Source organism: Gracilinanus agilis, chromosome 2 (assembly GCF_016433145.1).
Source record: "Gracilinanus agilis isolate LMUSP501 chromosome 2, AgileGrace, whole genome shotgun sequence".
Classification (NCBI taxonomy): domain Eukaryota; kingdom Metazoa; phylum Chordata; class Mammalia; order Didelphimorphia; family Didelphidae; genus Gracilinanus; species Gracilinanus agilis.
The window spans coordinates 348,249,125-348,270,246 of NC_058131.1; the positions used below are offsets into that span (position 1 = coordinate 348,249,125).

A 21,122-nucleotide genomic window follows, 5' to 3' on the forward strand; every position below is an offset into this window, starting at 1 on the left:
ATTTATCTATTTATTTATTTATTTATTTATTTATTTATTTATTTATTTGTTCATTCATTTATTTATTTATTTTTGAAGCTCTTTTATCTTCTGTCCTCTAGGACGGAATCAAATGAGGTTAAATGACTTGCCCAGGGTAACATAGCTGAGTAGTATTTGAGTCCAGATTTGAGCCCAGGTCCTCCTGACATCAGCTCTACTGTGCCACCCAGGTGACCCGTGGATTTGTTTTAAAAATATGTTCATAACTGTTTCAGTATAATTGGTTTCTTTTGTAATCTTATGTATTTAATTTTTTTGCTTTTAAAAACATATTGAGGAGTTCATAGGCTTTAAGATAAGACTTTAAGTTCCTTAGGAGCAAAGATTGTTTCATTTTTTTTGCCTTTGTATCTATCCCTAGCTCCTTGAACAGTGCCTGCCACATAGTAGGCATTTAATAAGCATTTGTTGGTTAACTCATAATCAGGGCAACCTTCATTTAGGAATATTGTTGGGAGCTTATCTCCAAGTTGTTCTGATGTTGCTATGAGATGGTCCCTGGTCCATGCTCACAGACGTGTGTGTGGTGGCCTCTGCTGATGATCACTGAGTTGGTTAGAAGAGAACATATTATTGATCATCCATAATTACATTGTAATAAGAACCAATCAATAAAAAGAAGACCATTTCAACTGACAAGGAGTTGTTCTTAACTTGTAGCAATTTCAGTGGCCATCTACTCACCCTCTACTTTCCAATAGCTTCCTAATAAAAGTCAGTTAGGTTTTGGTTTCTATGCCCTATTATTACTCTATTGTCTCAAGGATTGAATTATTCAAAGTTCAAGATCCTTTCTCTCTTGTATTTAAGAAATCTTTTCTTCTTCCTGAGGTAGTTTCAAATGTTTTCACTTTATAAATTTCTATTGAACTACCTATTCCATCTGCTCACATTTATAGCTGGAAGAAAAAAGAACAAGAAAATTAACTAAAATTAATGGAAGGACTAGTGAGGTGTGTATATCTAGCTATCAGAAACAGCAAGGAAAAAAATCCCTTTTTTGTTATTAATGAAATTATTCATTTCAGAGATCCAAGTATAGACACCATCCTAGTTGTTAGCAGTTTGTGTTGCACAATTGATGACAAATGCTGCTCCATACTGGGTATTCTGGGCCCAAGAGCACAAGGATTACTTAGGATATAGAGAACCCTATAAATGATCTGCTGAAGCACCAATCAAGTTATCTTTGTACAGGTGTTTTGGTATATCTAATGATTAAATATTTGACATAGTTTATTGCTATTATATTTATCAGTTTCTATTGATTCTTGGTGATGGTTTATAGAAATAAATATTAATTTTTGTGAGTTATCAACTTTAAGTCAAGCCAGTTTCCATAAAATTGGGGGTTGCTTCAAAATAAATTTGTGAAATTCTTAGTTAAAATTAATTCACTTTAATTTAAAAAAAACCCTTACTTTCAGTCTTAGAATCAATAATGTATATTGGTGCGACCAGTAAGGAATTGGTGTTAAGTGACTTTATCAGGGTCACACAGCTAGGAAGTGTCTGAGGCCAGATTTGAAAGTAGGACCTCTTTGGTTCTCAATCTACTGAGCCACCTAGCTGCTCCTCATTATTTTAAACTCTAAGAGTGTTCAGAAGAATAAGTTGTTACAAATCGTCATAAGTAATGATACATTCTTGCAGTCCCCCTCCAAAACTAGAACAAAATACTAGTCCAAGAAATTTTAAGCAGTTGCTATGATATTAAAAAGCTGAATCACATACTCTCATGATGTAAGAAATGATGAGCAGGATACTTTCAGAAAAACCTGAGGAGAGTTACATGAACTGATGTACAGTGAAATGAGCAGAACCAGAAGAACATTGTATACAGTAATAGCAATATTGTATAATGATTAACTGTGAATGTCTCAGCCATTCTTAGAGATACAGTGATCCAAAACAGTTCCAAAGGTCTTTTGATAAAAAATGCTAACCACTTCCAGAGAAAGAACTGATTAAATCTGAATGCAAATTGAAGCATACTTTTTAAACTTTCTTTTATTATTCTTGGGTTTTTTGGTCTGCATTTTTTTTTTCTTTTTGCAGCTTGGCTAATATGCAGATGTTTTGTATAATTGCACATACGTAATATATATCAAATTGCTTCTCAAGGAGAGGAGGGAGAAGGAGAAAGCTTTTTAAAAAGACTGTTGAAAGTTTTTGTTTACTTGTAATTGAGGAAAAAATTTTTAATTGGAACTGGATCATAATAATAGAATTTAAAGATAAGAAGATAGCATGGCATTGTAGATAAGAGTATTGACCCCTGCAGTCCAGGAGACATTGGTTCAAGCATAGCTTAGCCTCTGCCTAGCTGTATAATCATAATCAAATCATTTAGCTTTTTAAAATGTGACCTTTATCTCTAGAAAAAAAGTGATGATAATGATTCTTGTACAATATACTTCTTAATGTTGTTTTGAGGAAAGAACTTTGAAAATATTGAAGCATTATAAAATGTCAGATATCATTACTAGTACATGGTTCCAAAAACACTAGTATGCAATTTTAAACTATTTCAAGCTTTCGCAAAACCTTGTATGGAGATTATTTGTCACCTTGTAACTCCATTTAAATATTATCCATGACTTTTGTTTTATAACTCATGTATTTACAAATAAACATGACCATCTAGCAAGCCTTCCCTTGTAAGAAAGAGAAAAAGATAAATTGAGAAATCAGCTGACACATGAGCCACATCTTACAGCATCCATAGATTCCCACCTCTCCTGAAAGGAGAAGGATGTTTTTTCTCATCTTTTTTTCCAGGCTCAAATCTGGCCTCAATCACTTCTTAGCTATGTGATTCTGGGCAAGTCACTTACTCCCATTGCCTCCTTACCACTCTTCTGCCTTAGAATCAATTCTAGGACAAAGCATAAGGGTTTTAAAAAGAAAAGAAGAGAAAAAAAGAAAAAGAGGGAAAAAATCAGCAACACTAACCAGAACGTTGAAAAAGCTAGATATTATGTGGTATTTCATTCCCATAGTTCTTCCACTTCTGCAAACAAGTTGGGGAACTGTATTATTGTATTTCATCTTTGGGACAAAGTCAGTAGCACATGTAGTTGATATACATCCACTAAAAATCAAGAGAATTTAATAGAGAGATATACTTAATTACAATAAACTAGAACAGCTACTTGGACTTTATCAAGATACATGAGAAGTATAGATGAAGATAATGTGAAGATCTCTGACATAAATCAAGGAATAACTAAATAAATGGAGAGATATCCCTTTATCATGACTATGGCAAATAAATGTAGTAAAAACATGAATACTTCTAACTAATCTTCAGATATAATGTGATGTCAGCCAAAATCTTATTTGATTATTTTATTGAATTAGATTAAGCTATAATAAAATCCATAAATTAAAAGAGAGACAAAAATATCACTATAATAATAAAAACTGGTAATAGGAACTAGCATTACCAGATTTTTAAAAGTACTATCAGACAAGAATTATAAAAACATCTTGGGTCTTTGCAGTTGAAATTAAGGTAAACTGAGGGATAAAGATCTGAGCACATTCAGTTTATTGGTAAAGTGTCAATTTACCAACAAATAGTATCTCAGTTTCACCAGCAAAGCTAAGACTGAATGAAGGTTACAACTCTCTTTTTTTTTTAATAGTTTTTGGGACTACAGAAAATAGGAACACTAGTATTATAGATTGAAGAAAATGTAATTGGATGGAAATTGGGGAATTAGGGCTAGCAGCAAACCCTTCCTTCTCTACTCTGACTAAGAAATGTTCATTATGTGAGTTTAGTTGCCTTGGTAAAGGACAGAAAGAGCAAATCAGATTTCTTTGGATAACAAACCAGAAATGCTTGAAGGGTAGCTTAGTGATATAAAGGTACCAGACCAGACTCCCTGGTGTCCACCTGCAACCTTTAATGGTAACATATTTCTTTGGCACAAGAATAGCACAGTGATTAACAGGAGAACTGAATTTCTAAACTTAACTCATTACAGGCCTGCTGAATTTCTGAATTAAGTTCAGACAAAGAATATAGCAGTTACAGGACAAAATCAATTTATTGTAAGTAGGATCAATTAAAAAAAGACAGAGGAGGCACCTGGGTAGCTCAGTGGATTGAGAGACAGGCCTAGAGATGGGAAGTCCTAGGTTTAAATCTGGCCTCAGACTCTTCCCAGCTGTGTGAACCTGGGCAAGTCACTTGACCCCCATTGCCTACCCTTACCACTCTTCTGCCTTGGAGCCAATACACAGTATTGTATCTTCTGTCTTGGCTCCAAGACAGAAGATAAGGGTTCTATTTAAAAAAAAAAAAAAAAAAGGCAGAATCAGACTCATTACAGTACTAAAAAAGAGTAGGGAAATTAATCAGTGAAATATAAGAATTAAAAATCAGTGTGTATAAAAGAATGGTTAATGTTTGACAGTCCCATACTTTAGAGACAATGGGGAATGGAATCACTATTCAGTAAAAACTGCTAGAAAAACTATTGTAGACAGCTCTGTGGCCTCTCAAGATGAGTTTTGATCTTTTTCCTCAAACCTATCCGTCTTTTGAATTTTCATGTTTCTGCTTAGGTCACTACTAGTCTTCTAGTCACTCAGTTTACATCCTTGGCATTATCCTTAATTCCTCACTCTCCGCTCCACATATCTAATTAGCTGCTAAATCTTGTCATTTCTACCTTAATAACATCACACTCCCATTCCCTTTTCTCTCCTCATATAGCCAGCACACTAGTACAGATCCTTATCCCTTCTTGCCTGGGACTACTACAGTAATTTCTGATTGGTCTCCTTCCCTCTTAATTTCTTCTCTTCTTAATTTTTCCTCCATACAGCTTCCAAAATTATTTTCTTAACATACAGGTAACGATCATGTCACTCCCTTACTCAGTAAACTCAGTGGCTCACTGTTGCCTCTAGGATCCCACATAAACTCTTGTTTGGCTTTTAAAGTCCTTTCCATTCTGACCCCAACTTGCTTTCTTTCCAGCCTATTATATATCATTCCCCTTCCTGTACTCTACAAACTAGCTAAACTGGTCTTGATGATCCTACTACATGGCATTCCCAGTCCTGTCTCTGTGCCTTTGCATTGGCTGTTCCCTGTGCCAGGAGTGTATGCTTATCTTATCTCCTTAGTCTATTTCCTTCAAAACTCTGCTTAGGGATCAACTTCCAAGGGAAGCCTTTTCTGACCTCTCCCAGCTATTAGGGCCCTCCTCTCTCCCATAAATTTACCTTTTATTTATTTTGTATGTATTTGTTTACATCTGTGTTGTCACACCTGACAGATTATGAATATGACAGATTTATGTAGATGTAGTCTCACCTGACATTACAAAGGCTTTGAGAGCAAAGACTGATATGTTTTTGTCTTTATATCTCCTGTGCTTAGCATAGAGTATGATACTCAGTAGGCCTTAATAAATGCTTATTGATTGATTGAGCTACATGAGAGGGAGAGAAGGAAAGAATTTCAAACAGACCCAGAAGAAAATAAAGAATCATTTTCCTGGGATATACATTATGTGTTCATTCTTTTGGTACTTTCTAAATACTAGAGATTCTCTGCATAATGTTATCTGTTGTTCATTTGATTGCTTGCTTTTGTTGCTGATTGCTAAATTCAGAACAATAAGAAGGTATTAGTTCACAAATCTCTCTTTAACATATGCCAGTGGGTTGAAATTTATGGGACCACCAACATTTGGTCTCCCTTTAACAAGTTCCACAATGAATGTACCTGCAGGATCTTGAGCTATTAAAGGGGATAAGTATGAGTTTATCTCATTTTTTTCTCTTATTTGAAACCAAACCAACCCCACTGTCCTGTCTATGTTTGAAGAACTACTTGCTAACAAAAAGGCATTTGTTTGGTAGCGGATTATTTGAATAATAATGGGAAATTCCATGTTGGGATATGCTTGCTAAGTCTAATTTTGATCTATGAGGGTGGATCACTCACCACGTTTATTTCCTTCTCACAGGTAGTGCCTTTCTTAGTGCCATTTTTCTGGCCTTAGCAACATACCAGTCTTTGTATCCACTTACCTTGTTTGTACCAGGGCTGCTGTATCTTCTACAGGTAAACTTCTTGACTGACTAAAAGCAATAGCTTAATTTAAGGATAATAATGTATATATTTAGGTCTTTCTGGAAATGTTTGGTGCTACTCATGAGTTCCCTAAGATTGTGACCATATAATATAGTGTGTCAATAGGGCTAGTCAGAGTCAAGTCAAATCAGCAAGTATGTATTAATGTGCCAGGCAGTATGCTAATTGTTGGGAACATAACCTCTTGCTCTCAAGAAGCTCCTTGTCTGATGGGGGAAGATAACATACAAATAGCTATATGCTCCATATGGAGCCAGAAGACTTGAGTTCAAGTCTCTGCCCTGTCCCTTACTGACTGGGTTGTCTTTGGTAAGTCACTTCCTCTATTTGCACCTTTTTTTTTTTTTTTTTAATTCATAAAACTTGTACCATGTGCCTTACAGGATGATGATGGGAAGAAAGTGTTTGTTTGTTTTTTGTTTTTGTTTTTGTTTTTAAACCCTTAACTTTCGGTGTATTGTCTCATAGATGGAAGAGTGGTAAGGGTGGGCAATGGGGGTCAAGTGACTTGCCCAGGGTCACACAGCTGGGAAGTGTCTGAGGCGGGATTTGAACCTAGGACCTCCTGTCTCTAGGCCTGACTCTCAATCCACTGAGCTACCCAGCTGCCCCAAGAAAGTGTTTTTTTAACTGAAGTGCATATAGAAATGTGAACTAGTCTAATATTATAGTTGGATAACACTTAATTTTTTAGAGTGTCCAAGAATTAAGGGTTAGCACTGAAACTTGTGTAAATAATTTTATTAATAAATAATGAATCTCTCTTTTTTTTCCCTCTCTCTCTCCCCATCTCTCCCCCCCCACACACACACACACATCCACCCACCCTACCCACACATGTACTTATAATGATAATGGATTTAGTCTATCCTTTGACTTTTGGCAGTTCATCCTGTCCCTTCAAATTTGAAGCCTCTTAGTATAGGAGATTCTACATGTGTGTGAAGACCACTTTGGGACTGAAACCTAAGACCACTTTGGGACTGAAACCTATACTTAGCCTCCTCAAGCCTCTACTCCTATCTGTACCTTTTTCTTCTCAAATAAGGAAACAGAAAGACTGTTTTCAACTTTGGAAGAAAGAGTATAGTAGACGGAATTCTGGATTGGGATTCAAGAGACCTGTATTTTACTCCCAGCTCAGCTACTGATTTGTTTTATGATCTTGGTCAAATCATTTCCTCTTTCAAGGTCTCACTTTCTGCATCTGTAAAATAGAGTATAAGGGAATTAATTAACATGAAGGCCTTTTAAAGTCTTAATGTTTTAGGCCTAGGTGAGGAAAAGAAAATAAAACAGTCACATGTCAAAAGGACAAACTAGCTTGATATATGGGTTAGTAAAGAAGAAAAGATTACTGTAAAGTGCTGAATAATTGTAAGATGCTGCTGGTTTTTTTTTGTAGCCCCTGTCATTAATCATAAGGTTCATTTGGAGTTTAAAAAGTCTCTTGAATCATTTTTTCTAGTCTTTAGCTGGGGAGAAATGTTGCCCATTAAAAATATTTATTTTTTAAAAAATTAACAAAATCCTTTTTACTCTCTTTTGCCTTTCTCTCCCTCTTTTAACTACCCTTTCATAAACATTTTGTGACAGTGCCTTGAGAAAACTTAATTGTCCTGAAAGGGGGAAAACCTTTGGAGGCACAGCTTCCAAAGCAGTGGAGGGATTGGTAATGAAAGGGGCTAGGAATTGGTGTTGGCCTCTGAGTAATAATAGAATCATAAAATGTTGGAGTTATAAAATACCTTAGAACCAAGAATGCTAGGTTGGATTTAGAATGTCAGAATTTGAAGGGACCTTAGACTCTATCTGTTCCAGTTTTTCCCAAAATGATTTGTCCAAGAAACACTTTTTGGTTTTGAGAATATCTTGCTAGGACCCATAAGTGATAGTCTTTGGGGGACCTTTGGGAATGGAATATATGTACCCCTTATCTCCCCCTGTAAATCAGGAGTCAGAAAATTTTGGGAGAAAAATACAGGAAATTTAGCCTTCTTTCATATCATAACAAATTGCTCTAGAAGATGATACCTTTTACAGAAATATTTTATTTTATAGGCATTTCAAAAAAACATTCAAAGAAACTTCCAAATAAAAGTATATTTCCCCAAAAGAATTCACAGTACAATTGTCTAAGAGTGATTATAATGGATAATATATGTCACTTTTCACTTTTGAGGTTTGTTGGGTTGTTAACAGAAAAGAAAGCTATTGCACAAGTATTTTTGATAGATACATGATTGCATATTTAACATTTTACAGAGAAAATATTTCCTTTATCCACATTTTCTCATGAAAACCCTATATACTTTCATGTAGAAAACTAGCATCCATGGACTTAAAGCTACTCTGTTATAATTCAGCTTACTGTAATCATGGGGAAAGTTTTGTGTAGAAAGAGGAAATATCTATCTAGAAAGTCACACAGTAAAGCTTGGACTAAAAAGAGTCCTGATCCACTCTTCTTTTCCATTTTGTCACACTGTGGTCATTCAGAACTAAGAAATAAGGTGGCTTATCTTTTTTCTTTCAGTTAATTAATTCATATTTTCATTTCGACTTATTTGCTCACTAGGTGAGGTTGAAATTAATGCCAGAACAAGGGGCATATTTTCCTGCTTTGTCTCTCCTAAATGTGTTCTCTGTTCTCTTCTAGCGACAGTACCTCCCTGTGAAACTGCAGAGCAAAGCCTTTTGGATCTTCACAGGACAGTACATTGTGATGTATGTGGGAAGCCTGGTGGTTATCGTCTGCCTCTCATTCTTCCTTCTCAGCTCCTGGGATTTCATTCCTTCTGTTTATGGCTTCATGTAAGTTATTCCAGAGTCACTGAGATGAATTGAATGCTAATTTGGTTTAAGTTATCTTATGGGAATTACAGGAGACAGCCCGTGTGAAGATACCTCATTTATCTTCTATAGAGCAGTGCTGGAGAGCATGTAGTCTCAGGACATTCCAAGATATATCTGAATCTCTAATTGACTTAGCTAAGTACTAGGTATCAGTGGTACACTGGAATAATAACCAGTAACTCATATTTATATAGTAATTTATTGTTCTAGAACCCTTTAAAAACCAATTCTCATTTTGTTTAACTGATCCTTATTGCTCATTTGATTTGTGAGGTTAGTAATGCATAATTATTCCCTTGTGGGGAATATTTCCCCATATTCCTTATGGGGAAACTGAGGCTCATAGAGGTCAAAGAACTTGCCTGTAGTTAAATATAATCATAGAACCAAGACTAGGTATTCTGATTCAAAATCTTGTTCTCTTTCAACTACAGCTTGCTACCTTCCATTTGGTTCAGCTGATCCTCCTTTGCCATGGACTTCCATCCCCATACCACTCTGATTACTCTCTTTTGGAGGCACTCTAGTTTTCCATTGTCCTTCATTTGATACTCAGAACTGAATTCAGCCCTCTGTATGTGATCTGATCAGGGACAAGTGCATTTCAATGATCATTTTCCTCATTCCAAGCCTTTTTCCTGTCATAATCATATTAGCTTTTTTGACTGTTGTTACACTTTTAATTTATATTAAGCTTATGCTCTACCGAAATTCTTAAACTCTTGTATAGCCTTTCCTATACTGTAATCGATTGATTTTTTTTTTAAACAGAACGTAAGACTGAACTCTCATCTAATTATTGCCTTGTTCGAGTCTATTGAGATCTTTTCGGGTCAAAGACATTTCTGAAACACTCTACTGGGGACATCCCTTCTATTTGACCAAATGGAGGTATTTTAGACTACTCATTGTAGGACAGCTAAGTGGCTCAGTGGCAAGAGAATCAAGCCTAGAGAAGGGAGATCCTAGGTTCAAATCTGGCCTCATATACTTCTTAGCTGTGTGATCCTGGGCAAGTCAGTTAATACCAGTTGCCTAGACCTTACTGTCCTTCTGCCTTGGAACCAATATTTATTATCAATTCTAAGGCAGAAGGTAAGAGTTAAAAAAAAACCAAAAAGACTGCGTTTCCTTATTCAACCAGTTCCAAATTCACCAAACTCCTTTCATTATGAACTGTATTTCTCCATCTTGTCCACATGAATAGCATGAGAAACTTTTTTCAGATGTTTTTCTGAAATCCAGGTTTATATTGTATTCAGAATGCCCCTCTAGATCTTCAAACTAGTTATCTTGTTTTTTATTTTATTTTATTTTTTAAAAATATTTTGCCATGTTTGAATGATACGTTTTTTCCCCCTCCCCTCTTCTTTCCACCCTCCTGGAGCTGACCAGCAATTCTTTTGGGTTATACAAATGTTATCACTTGATACTTATTTCCATATTATTCATTTTTGTATTTGAAACCAAAACCCCAATATAAACAAAAGATCAGTCATACGTTTTTCTTCTGTGTTTCTACTCCCACAGTTCTTTCTTTCAATGTGGTTATCAAGCTTTCTCATAAGTAACTCAGGATTGTCCTGGATCATTGCATTGCTACTAGTAGCAAAGTCCATTACATTTGATTGTTCCACAATATTTCAATTACTGTGTAAAATGTTCTCTTGGTTCTGCTAATTTCACTCTGCATCAGTTCATGGAGGTTCTTCCAGTTCATGTAAAAATCCTCCAGATCATCATTCCTTACAGCACATAGTATTCTATCACCATCATATACCACATTTGTTTGTCCTTCCCCAATCAAGTGATACCCTCTCATTTTCCAATGTTTTGCCACCATAAATAATGAGGCTATGAATATTTTTGTACAACCCTTTTTTATTATCTCTTTGGGGTACAAACCTAGTAGTGGTATTGCTGGATTAAAGGGCATGCATTCTTTTTAGAGCCCTTTGGTCATAATTACAAATTGCACTCCAGAATGGTTGGATCAGTTCACAATTCCACCAGCAGTGTATTAGTGTCATAATTTTGCCACATCCTCTCCAACATTTATTATTTTCCTTTACTGTCATATTAGCCAATCTGCTAGGTGTGAGGTGGTACCTCAGTTAGTTATCTTGTTAAAAAGTGGAAATTAATGAGTTTGGCATGACTTTCTCTAGATAGAGCTATTTTTAGTTTCTTTTTGAATACTACTTACCTTTCTAAATGCTCACAAGCCATGCCCTTAATCATGTAATCTTAAATTTTTCTAGGAGTCAGAGTCAGGTTCACCAGCTTATAATTTGGAGATACCATTTTCTTTCCTTTTGGGGAAATTGGTACAACATTTTTCTGACTCTACCCCTGGCACTTTTCTTCAATTTTCCATGATTTAAAAAAAATGGCAACTATTAACTAAATGTCAAAAACCATTCAGAATAATTAAACTTGCTTTGTAATTATTTACATTTAAGTAAATGAACTCAATACATAAAATATCATATCCTGTCATTCCCTTTAAACCTTTATCACTTTTTGTCACTTTCCATTAAATATTTATCTGATAGTAATTATTGTATACTTTGTTTTTTTTCTCTGCATTATTTCATTTTCATCCATTTAGGTTTCTTTATATTTTTTATGCTTGTCAGACTTAATTGCACTTATAGCATTACATTACATTTGTATATGACAACTTATTTATTTCCCATTACTTTATGTTTAGGTTGTTCTACAGCTTCTAGCTCCAAGATTGAAATGAGAAGTGATGCTTCTATAAGTATATATGACTTCTATTTTAAATACTCTCATAATCTATTCTTTTTTTTTTCATGATCTATTCTTAACAGAGTTGTTGGGTAGTGGACAGAGTCATTTTTGTACTTTTGCTGTGTACAGTTATATTGCTTTTCTCAAGGGGTCTGCAAATGAAGAGTTCCCTTAAGAAAGGAATACATGTACTTGCTATTTCACAACTCTGTCAGAACTGGATTTTATTAGTTCCAATTATTTTTGTCATTTTGATGAGTGTGAGGTATTTATACCCCTAACTTGTTTAAATATGAATTTTTTTTATTTTTAGTGAATTTGAGTATTTTTTCAAGTGATTGTTAACAATATATCTTCTTTTAGAAATTATTGATATCCTTTATCCATTTGAGACTCAGAGTAACTGTTATATTTTTAATAGTTCCTTATATGTTTTATTTTTTTAATTGGTACATTTAGTTTTGTCAAACCAATAACTTCCCAAGAAGCAAAATTTGCACTCCATACATAGGACTTTTCCTTTAAAAAAGAGTTAAGTAAAAACATGTGAAATGCTCACAACATTTAACTTAGAATTTACCATCATTATATATTTTACTATCAATTTTTCTTGCATATTTGTCATAATTATTTTTTTCAATTTTTTCTTTTCTCATTTTTTGTTTTTTTTTATTTTTATGTGCTCCAAGAACATACATTTTATCTAATCATGTACTTTAATAAAAATTTTAAACTACCCTATACCTGAGATTCCCTTTTATTCTCTTTCAACTTAAAAAAATCATTCATTTATTTAATGTTTTTTTTTTTCATTTTAAATTTTGAGTTCCAAATTCTCTGGCCTTCCCACTCCCCGATTTCTTATCCCCCTACCCCTGCCGCCACTGAGAAGGAAAGTAGAAATTATACAAAATATTTCCATATTAGCTATGTATCTTTTTTTTATGTAACTTTTTAAAGACAAGAAAAAGTAAGAAAATTATACTTCATTTCATGCTCAGAGTTCACCAATTCTCTCTCTAGAGTTAGATAGCATTTTTTCCTTTTCTTTTTTTAACTCTTACCTTTTGTCTTAGAATCAATACTATGTATTGGTTCCAAAGCAGAACAGTATGTTCTAGGCAAGGGAGGTGACTTGCCCAAGTCACTCAGCTAGGAAATGTGGGAGTTCATATTTGAACCTACAACCCACAGTCTTTGAGCCTGGCTTTCAATCCACTGAGCCCTTTATTTTAATTCTTTGTGTATCTTTGTTTCATCTCTTCTTATTTTTTTAAAAAAAGCTTTTTTATGTTTGTGTTTAATCCATTAGTAATTCAGTGTAATATGGTGTGTGAGATGTTAGCTTCATTATTTCTAAAGCTCCTGTGATGACAGATGCTTTCAGTAATGATACTGCCAGTTCTTTCAGTGTCTTCGGATATGGTTTATCCATGCCTGATCACTTCATTTCAGTGAGGGCAACTCAGTGCTTTCTTTACCTTTTTCTGTCAGAACTTTAGTTTCAACTTCCTGGTGAATATTTTTGTCCTGTTTCTGAGTTCAAAAATCATTTTCTTGGTAGAGGAAAAAAAAGTAAGAACTGAACAACTGTCTTCATTTTATTTCCAGTTGTCTTGGCCCCTCTAGGAATAGCAAGTGCTATTATTTTGATTTATCTTCCTTTTGCTTCCATCATAGGTAAAAAAAAAAAAAAAATCCTTTTTGTTGTGGTCTGTAGAATTGCCAAGTTCAGTTTATTCTGAACTTTAGTGCTCCTGATACTGTTAAAGGATCTTGCCACTCTTTTGTATTAAAATAATCAACAAGTTGGTGATGGAAAATACTATTGTGCTCAAAGGAATAAGGAACTGGAGGACTTCCATGTGAACTGGAATGACCTCCAGGAATTGATGCAAAGTGAAAGGAGCAGAACAAGGAGAACATTGTACACAGAGACTGATACACTGTGGTAAAATGTTAATAGACTCCTCTACTAGCAACAATGCAATGATCCAGGACAACTATGAGGGACCTATGAGAAAGAATACTATTCACATCCAGAGAAAGAACTGTGGAAGTAGAAACACAGAAGAAAAACAACTGCCTGATCACATGGGAGGATGGGGATATAATTAGGGATATTGACTCAAAATGAGCACCCTAGCGCAAATATCAATAATATGGAAATAGGTCTTGATCAATGACACATGTAAAACCCAGTGGAATTGTGTGTTGGCTATGGGAGGGGATAGGAAGAGAGAAGGGTTAGAACATGAATCCTGTAACCATGGAAAAATATTCTAAATTAATTAATTAAATAAAAGATAGTATACCCCCCCCCAAAAAAAAAGAAAGAAAAAAATCAACAAGCATATAAGAAAAATGTTTTCTTAATGCTTTTTGCTGTTATGTCACATTTATTTCCCACTGTATCCCTCTTCCCTCTTCTATCCTTAGAGTCATCCATTGTGTAATAAGGTTTAAAAAAGAAAGAGAAAATAATTTCTTTTTTTCTTTTTCTTTTTAATTTAAATATTTTATTCTTTTAGAAAAATTTTCCATGGTTACATGATTCATGTTTTTACTTTCTCCTTCACCCCCCCCCTTCAACCCCGCCTTAGCCAATGTGCATTTCCACTGGTTTTAACATGTGTGTCATCAGTCAAGACTTATTTACATATTATTGATAGTTGCATTGGTGTGCTTATTTCAAGTCTACAACCCCAATCATGTCCATATCAACCCATATGTTTAAGCAGTTGTTTTTCTTCTGTGTTTCCACTCCTGTAGTTCTTCCTCTGAATGTGGGTAGCCTTCTTTTCCACAAGTCCCTCAGAATTGTCCTGGGTCATTGCATTGCTGCTAGTACAGAAGTCCATTACATTCGATTTTACCACACTGTATCCATCTCTGTGTACAGTGTTCTCCTGGTTCTGCTCCTTTCACTATGCATCAATTCCTGGAGGTCATTCCATTTCACATGGAATTCCTCCAATTTATTATTCCTTTCAGCACAAGAGAAAATAATTTCAACAAAACCAATCAACATGTGTAGTGTATACTCTGTTCCACACCTATAGCCACCCATCTTTGCAATAAAGAGGAGATTTATTTTCTCAGTGCCTCTCCAGAGCCATGCTTGATCATTATACAGCTCACCAGGCATTATGCTAGGTACTAGAGCTACAAAGATAAAAATGAAATTAGTCCTTTTCTCCAGGAACTAATATTCTACCAGTGGAAACAACATTCGTAATTATTAGCAAATATGAAATGTTTACTTTAATACAAAGTGGTTTTTGTCTGTAAGGGAGGTACTAGCACTAGGGAGGATCAGGAAGGGCCTCATGTAGCTTAAGGTGATCATCGAGTTGAACTTTGAATGAATCTAGGGATTCTAAGAACTAAAAATCATTGTGTGCAAAGAAATGGAGATGGAAGATGGAAAGTTGTATAATGGAAACAGCAAGAAAGTCAGTTTGTATTGACCAAAGAAGACAGAAAGGAGATTATTGAAAATTAATCTAGAAAAGTAGCCTGAAGTCTGATTGTAAAAGACTTTAAGGGCCAAACAGAGGAATTGATATTTATCCTGTTGGCTTTCAGGAGTCACTGGTAGTTGTTTATTTATTTTTTGTTTTTATTTATTTATAATAAAATTTATTAATTTTTTATTAATATTATTATTATTAGAAGTGACATCCTAATATGGACTTTGGGGAGATCGTTCATTGTGACAGCTGTAGGGAGGATGGATTAAAGACTGGGAGAGTGGAAATAGTGAAACCAATTAGAATATTCAGCCTCATTTATCTGTCTTTGCTTTCATCTCCTATATATGTCCTTGGAAAATGTAATTATGCATCCACATATGTCTTTTTAGAGAGCTTCTGAATTTCTTGATTTCAGAATCTTTTTCCTTTTGCTTTCAGAATTTTTTTAGAGCTTTCTATCCCTTTTGGATCTACTTTCCCTGTAATGTTTTAGATCTTGGAGTCTTACCTATCTTTTCTCTGAACTGTTAGAAATCTACTCTTCTAAAATCTAGGATAGAGATTATTTCCAACGTCTAGTTCATGCTGTAAGGTGGAGTTGATTGATTTTCCCTAAGGGAAATTTTTTTACTCAGCAATTATTTCTTTCTTATTGATCCAAATAAATTCCTGATAGCAGTTCTTCTTGTTACTTTACCTTTGAAAACTAAAATTAAGGTCAATCAAGTACCTCTGTTTTTGAATATTTAAAGCTTTTTATTACTTCTCTCATGCTAGATTTGTGATTTGCCTTATCATTGTATTCATTTAATACATGTTGGACTGAAATTCCTGAGCCCATCCCTTCTTTCCTCTGTGTTAGAGTCAAATGCTCTGTAGTATGTTCCCACACAGTATTATTTATTTTTCTTCCTCTTTTCTTTTCCTTCTTCTGTTTCATGGATTTTTTTGCAAGTATATCTTTATCATACAATATATTTAATCATCTTTTTTGTCCATTATGTTCCTTTTGAGTAAGGTATATCCTTATTTTCCACTGATATATATTTAAAATAAAATTTCACTCCTTTTGTTAAGATTGCTAGTATACCTATTTTATTTTTCATAACTTGTGCATTCTGTATAAATATTAGAGAGGGGGAAGCTGCATGGCTCTGTGGATTGAGAGCCAGGCCTAGAGACAGGAGGTCCTAGTTTCAAATCTGGCCTCAGACACTTTCTAGCTGTGTGACCCTGGGCAAGTCATTTGACCCCCATTGCCCAGCCCTTACCACTCTTCTGCCTTGGTGCCAATACACAGTATTGACTCTAAGATGGAAGGTCAGGTTTTAAAAAATAAAAAAACATGCTTTAAATAAATAAATAAATATCAGAGACTCTGGGTTTTATTTGTGGTTTTCTTCTGGGGTATCATTTTATCCAAAACACTTTTCATTGTGCTCTCTGCAACTATCATTTTTTTTAATTAAAAAATTATTTTTAAATCCTTACCTTCTGTCTTAGAATCAATACTGGGTATTGGTTCCAAGGCAGAAGAGTGGTAAGGTCTAGGCAATGGGCGTTAAGTGTCTTGCCCAAGGTCACACAGCTAGGAAGTTCCAAATTTGAAACCAGGACCTCCCATCTCTAGACCTGTCTGTCAATCCACCAAGCCACCCAACTGTCCCCCTACCCTATCAATTTTTTTTTTTAACCCTTGTACTTCGGTGTATTGTCTCATAGGTGGAAGATTGGTAAGGGTGGGCAATGGGGGTCAAGTGACTTGCCCAGGGTCACACAGCTGGGAAGTGGCTGAGGCCGGGTTTGAACCTAGGACCTCCTGTCTCTAGGCCTGACTCTCACTCCACTGAGCTACCCAGCTGCCCCCATACCCTATCAATTTTTAATAAACTTTTATTTATATTCATCTTTGGCTACTTCCTCCAGGGCAGGTCATTCCTTCTGTACTGTTTCATGATCCAATGTGCTGAGAGTAACATTGCCCAATTGCCACTTACAGATATTCTCTTTCTCACTATTACTCAATACAACCTCTCTTCCTTTGAAGTTCACAGCATCTACCTATAGCTAGCTAAATATTTATTGTAATCTTTCAACCTCTAAATCACTCTCCTTCATTTCTCAAGGAATGAAGTACAGGTTGATGGCTTTTCTCTTCAACCTAATACTTTCCTTCATACCTGAAGACTTAAGTATACAAGTTGATGTTCTCTCAAATACCCTGACCTCCAAAAACACAAGTCTCCTTAACACCCATGACCTATAATTTCTCCCTATATATTTCCCTTATAAGTTATTGGAAACCTTTTCTTCCCTCTTCAAACCTCCAGTGCTTCTCCACCCTTTTCCAACCATCTTTTACACAACTACAAAAATAAACTTCCTAACATATACTTCTGACTGTGGTGTTCTGCTCAAAAATTGTCAATAGCTCTTTGTTGCCTAAGAATAAAATATAAACTTTTTAGTGTTGATATTTAAAGTCCTCCATAAAGGAAAAAGACCTGTTTGTACAAAAATATTTATAGCAGCTGTTTTTGTGGTGGCAAAGAATTGGAAATTAAGGAGATGCCCATCAATTGGGGAATGGCTGAACAAATTGTGGTATATGGTTGTGATGGAATATGATGGTACTTTAAGAAATGATGAGCAGGATGATTTCAGAAAAACCTGTAAAGATCTATATGAACATTGTACACAACAGCAATATTGTACAATCATCAATTATGAATGGCATAGCTATTCTCAGCAATAAAATGATCCAAGACAATTCCAAAGGATTCATGATGAAAAATGCTACCTCCAGAGAAATAACTGATGGATTCTGAATGCAGATGAATGCATACTATTTTTTACTTTATTCTCTTCACATTGTCATTGTTGTTTGTGTTTTATGAGTCTTCTTCCACAATATGACCAATGTGGAAATATGTTTTACATGATTACGCATGTAAAATAACTAATATTAAATTGATTATCATCTTGGGAGAAAGGAGGGAGAGAACTTGGAACTCAGAATTTCAGAAAACTAATGTTAAAATGTAATTGGAAAAATAAAACAAATGTTAAAAATGTAATTGGAAAAAATAAAACAAAATATTATATAAAAGAACAAAGTCCTCCACATTCTAATGCCTCCTCTTGCATTTTTCAGCTTTCCAGCCTTAACTTATATTCTTTTTTCACTGTAATCTGTAGGTATTTCCTGAACTCATGGCATCTCCTGTTGCTGTGTTTTTGCAAAAACTGTCTTCATTCTTGCAATGTACCCCCTCTTCAATTATACCTCTCAGAATTCTTGATTTTTTGCATTATTTTTATTTTTTATTTTAATAACAAATTTCCACATAAGTTTTCCAAAATCATATGTTCCGTATTGCCTCCCTCTCTTGGCCCTGACAGAATTCTTGACTTAAAAAAAAAATTTAACCCTTGTTTTCTGTCCCAGTAACAACTCTAGTACAGAGGGGCAAGGGTTAAATTTGAAGTCATTATTTTAATCCTTACCACCAAACTTGAACATTTTGATAGGTATTCCAAGCTGAATAATTGGAAAGCTAATGGAAAACTGTGGGTCTTTGACTTTAATTAAGGTAAAGCTAAAAATGAAAATAGCTAGAGGGAGGGGAAAGTGAGAGGCCAATGATCTTCTGTACAGGTCAATTTTTTTATTTAAACCCTTACCTTCTATGTTGGAGTTTTTTTAAACCCTTACCTTCCATCTTGGAGTCAATACCGTGTATTGGCTCTAAGGCAGAAGAGTGATAAGGGTAGGCAATGGGGGTCAAATGACTTGCCCAGGGTCACACAGCTGGGAAATGTCTGAGGCCAGATTTCAACCTAGGACCTCCCATCTCTAGGCCTGGTTCTCAATCCACTGAGCTACCCAGCTGCCCCCCTGTACAGGTCAATCTTGATTAAAAGACTTCATCTTTTTTAGAAGGTGACTTGCCTAGGATTACACAGCTAAGAAGTGTCTGAGACCATAGTTGAACCCAGATCCTCCCAACTCCAGGAGTCTCTGTCCACTACTATCTACTTTGCCACCTAGCTGTTCCAAATTCTTGACTTTTTTTGTTGACTTAGGGTCAATTTAGTCTCCACGAAGTCTCTCTTTTTGTTCTCATCTGGTAGTGCTCACTTCTTTCTAAATTTGGATACCTTTTGTTTAACAATTATCTAAAGTTCATTGTTTCCAGTTTCCCATCTCCCCTCCCTGTGAGACATCCCTTATAGTAGGGAATTTTTAAAAAAGAGAAGAGTAAATAACTTTCATTAATACTTTAAAGTTTTAGAAACTAGGTAAAACTATTGTCTCATTTCTGCCTCACAGCAACCCTGGGAGGTATGTCCTACAGGTATTTCTGGTTTACTGATGAAGAATTTAATGATGAAAGATGTTAAGTTACTTGCCCATGCTCATATAGTAAGTATCAAAGGCAAGATTCAAACATGGGTCTTTCTTATCTGTAAGTTCAGTTTTCTTTACACTATACTATACTGCTTCTCCAAGCACACACATACATCATCATCATCATCTCAATAATAATATTAATAATAATAATAGATATCTACATAGTGCTTAAATTTTTTCAAAACACTTCTAATAGTTATTTTATTTGATCCTCAAAACAATCTTTTTAGGAAAGAAGGCAAGTATTATTATTCACCTTTTACAGATGTGGAAACTGAGGCTCAGAGAGACTAAGAGACTTGTTGAAGGTCACATAGCTAGTAGGGGTCAGAGGTAGAATTTTGTCCCAGTTCTTCCTGATTCCAGATATTATATTCCACATATTGAATTAATATCATTGCACTCTGATGAGGTTCTCTCTCTACTTTATATTTTTAAAGTTTAGGACCTCTGGTACTGCCTTCTCTGACCAAATTCCTTTTTTTTTTTTCTTTTTCACTAGCATTTTTGGTAAACTTTATTTTACTTTTCCAATTAACATGCATATATTTTCTCTTCTTCCTTTTCTCCATCCCCAGAAAAAAGAAAAACAAAACCCCCAAAACAAATATGGATAATCAAACAAAACAGATTCCATCATTGGTCATGTCCAAAACATAGCTTCAATCTTCACTTGGGTCCATCACCTCTTTCTCCCTTAGGAAATGAGTAGCATGTTTTGTTATTATCTTCTGAAATAGTAATTAGTCATTGCATTGATTGGAGTTCTTAAATAAAGCTCATATTCTATGGAGATATAATTAAGTTCCAGTTGACCACATATACACACTCACATACATACATACATACATACATACATACATACATGTGTACACATACATATAATTTTTAACTTTTCTTTTTCTTTTAAAAATTACAGACTTTCTGTTCCTGATCTCACTCCAAACATCGGTCTCTTCTGGTACTTCTTTGCAGAAATGTTTGAACACTTCAGCCTCTTCTTTGTCTGCGTGTTTCAGATCAATGTCTTCTTCTACACGATCCCCTTAGCAGTGAAATTGAAGTAAGTGGTTTTGTATAATTGCCCCTCTGTTCACATAAGTGTCTGATGTTTCTCTGCTGCTCTGACACTGCAAGTTTGGTGGCAGCAGAGACTAAACTGTGACTCCATAATTAAGTTTCTATAAACTTGGCTGTGGGAACCTTCTCTCCTAATAGCTTTGGAAAAAATCTACCTAACCTGACAATTTAGTTTGGTTTAACAAACATTTGTTAAACAACTCCTTTATAGAGTGATTTCACTTTACTAATACTATGAAGTAGATGACTGTAATCCCCATTTTTAGAGAAGGAAACCGAAGATCAAAGAAGTAAAGCTTCTTGGAAGTGTTAAGTAATCTGCTGGACATACAAGTGGATGACCTGTATCATAAACCATTAAGGGATAGAGCCAAAC

The 21,122-nt window shown here is 34.9% G+C and overlaps 1 protein-coding gene across 1 annotated transcript in view; it reads left to right on the plus strand.

Moving 5' to 3' along the window:
- PIGU (phosphatidylinositol glycan anchor biosynthesis class U) overlaps window positions 1–21,122 on the plus strand; it is a 118,033-nt gene that overhangs the window by 76,521 nt on the left and 20,390 nt on the right. The window contains exons 7-9 of the mRNA XM_044664380.1: window positions 6,036–6,133; window positions 8,823–8,977; window positions 20,586–20,729. Coding sequence (XP_044520315.1) covers window positions 6,036–6,133; window positions 8,823–8,977; window positions 20,586–20,729 — 397 coding nt within the window. The remainder of the gene's footprint in view (window positions 1–6,035; window positions 6,134–8,822; window positions 8,978–20,585; window positions 20,730–21,122) is intronic.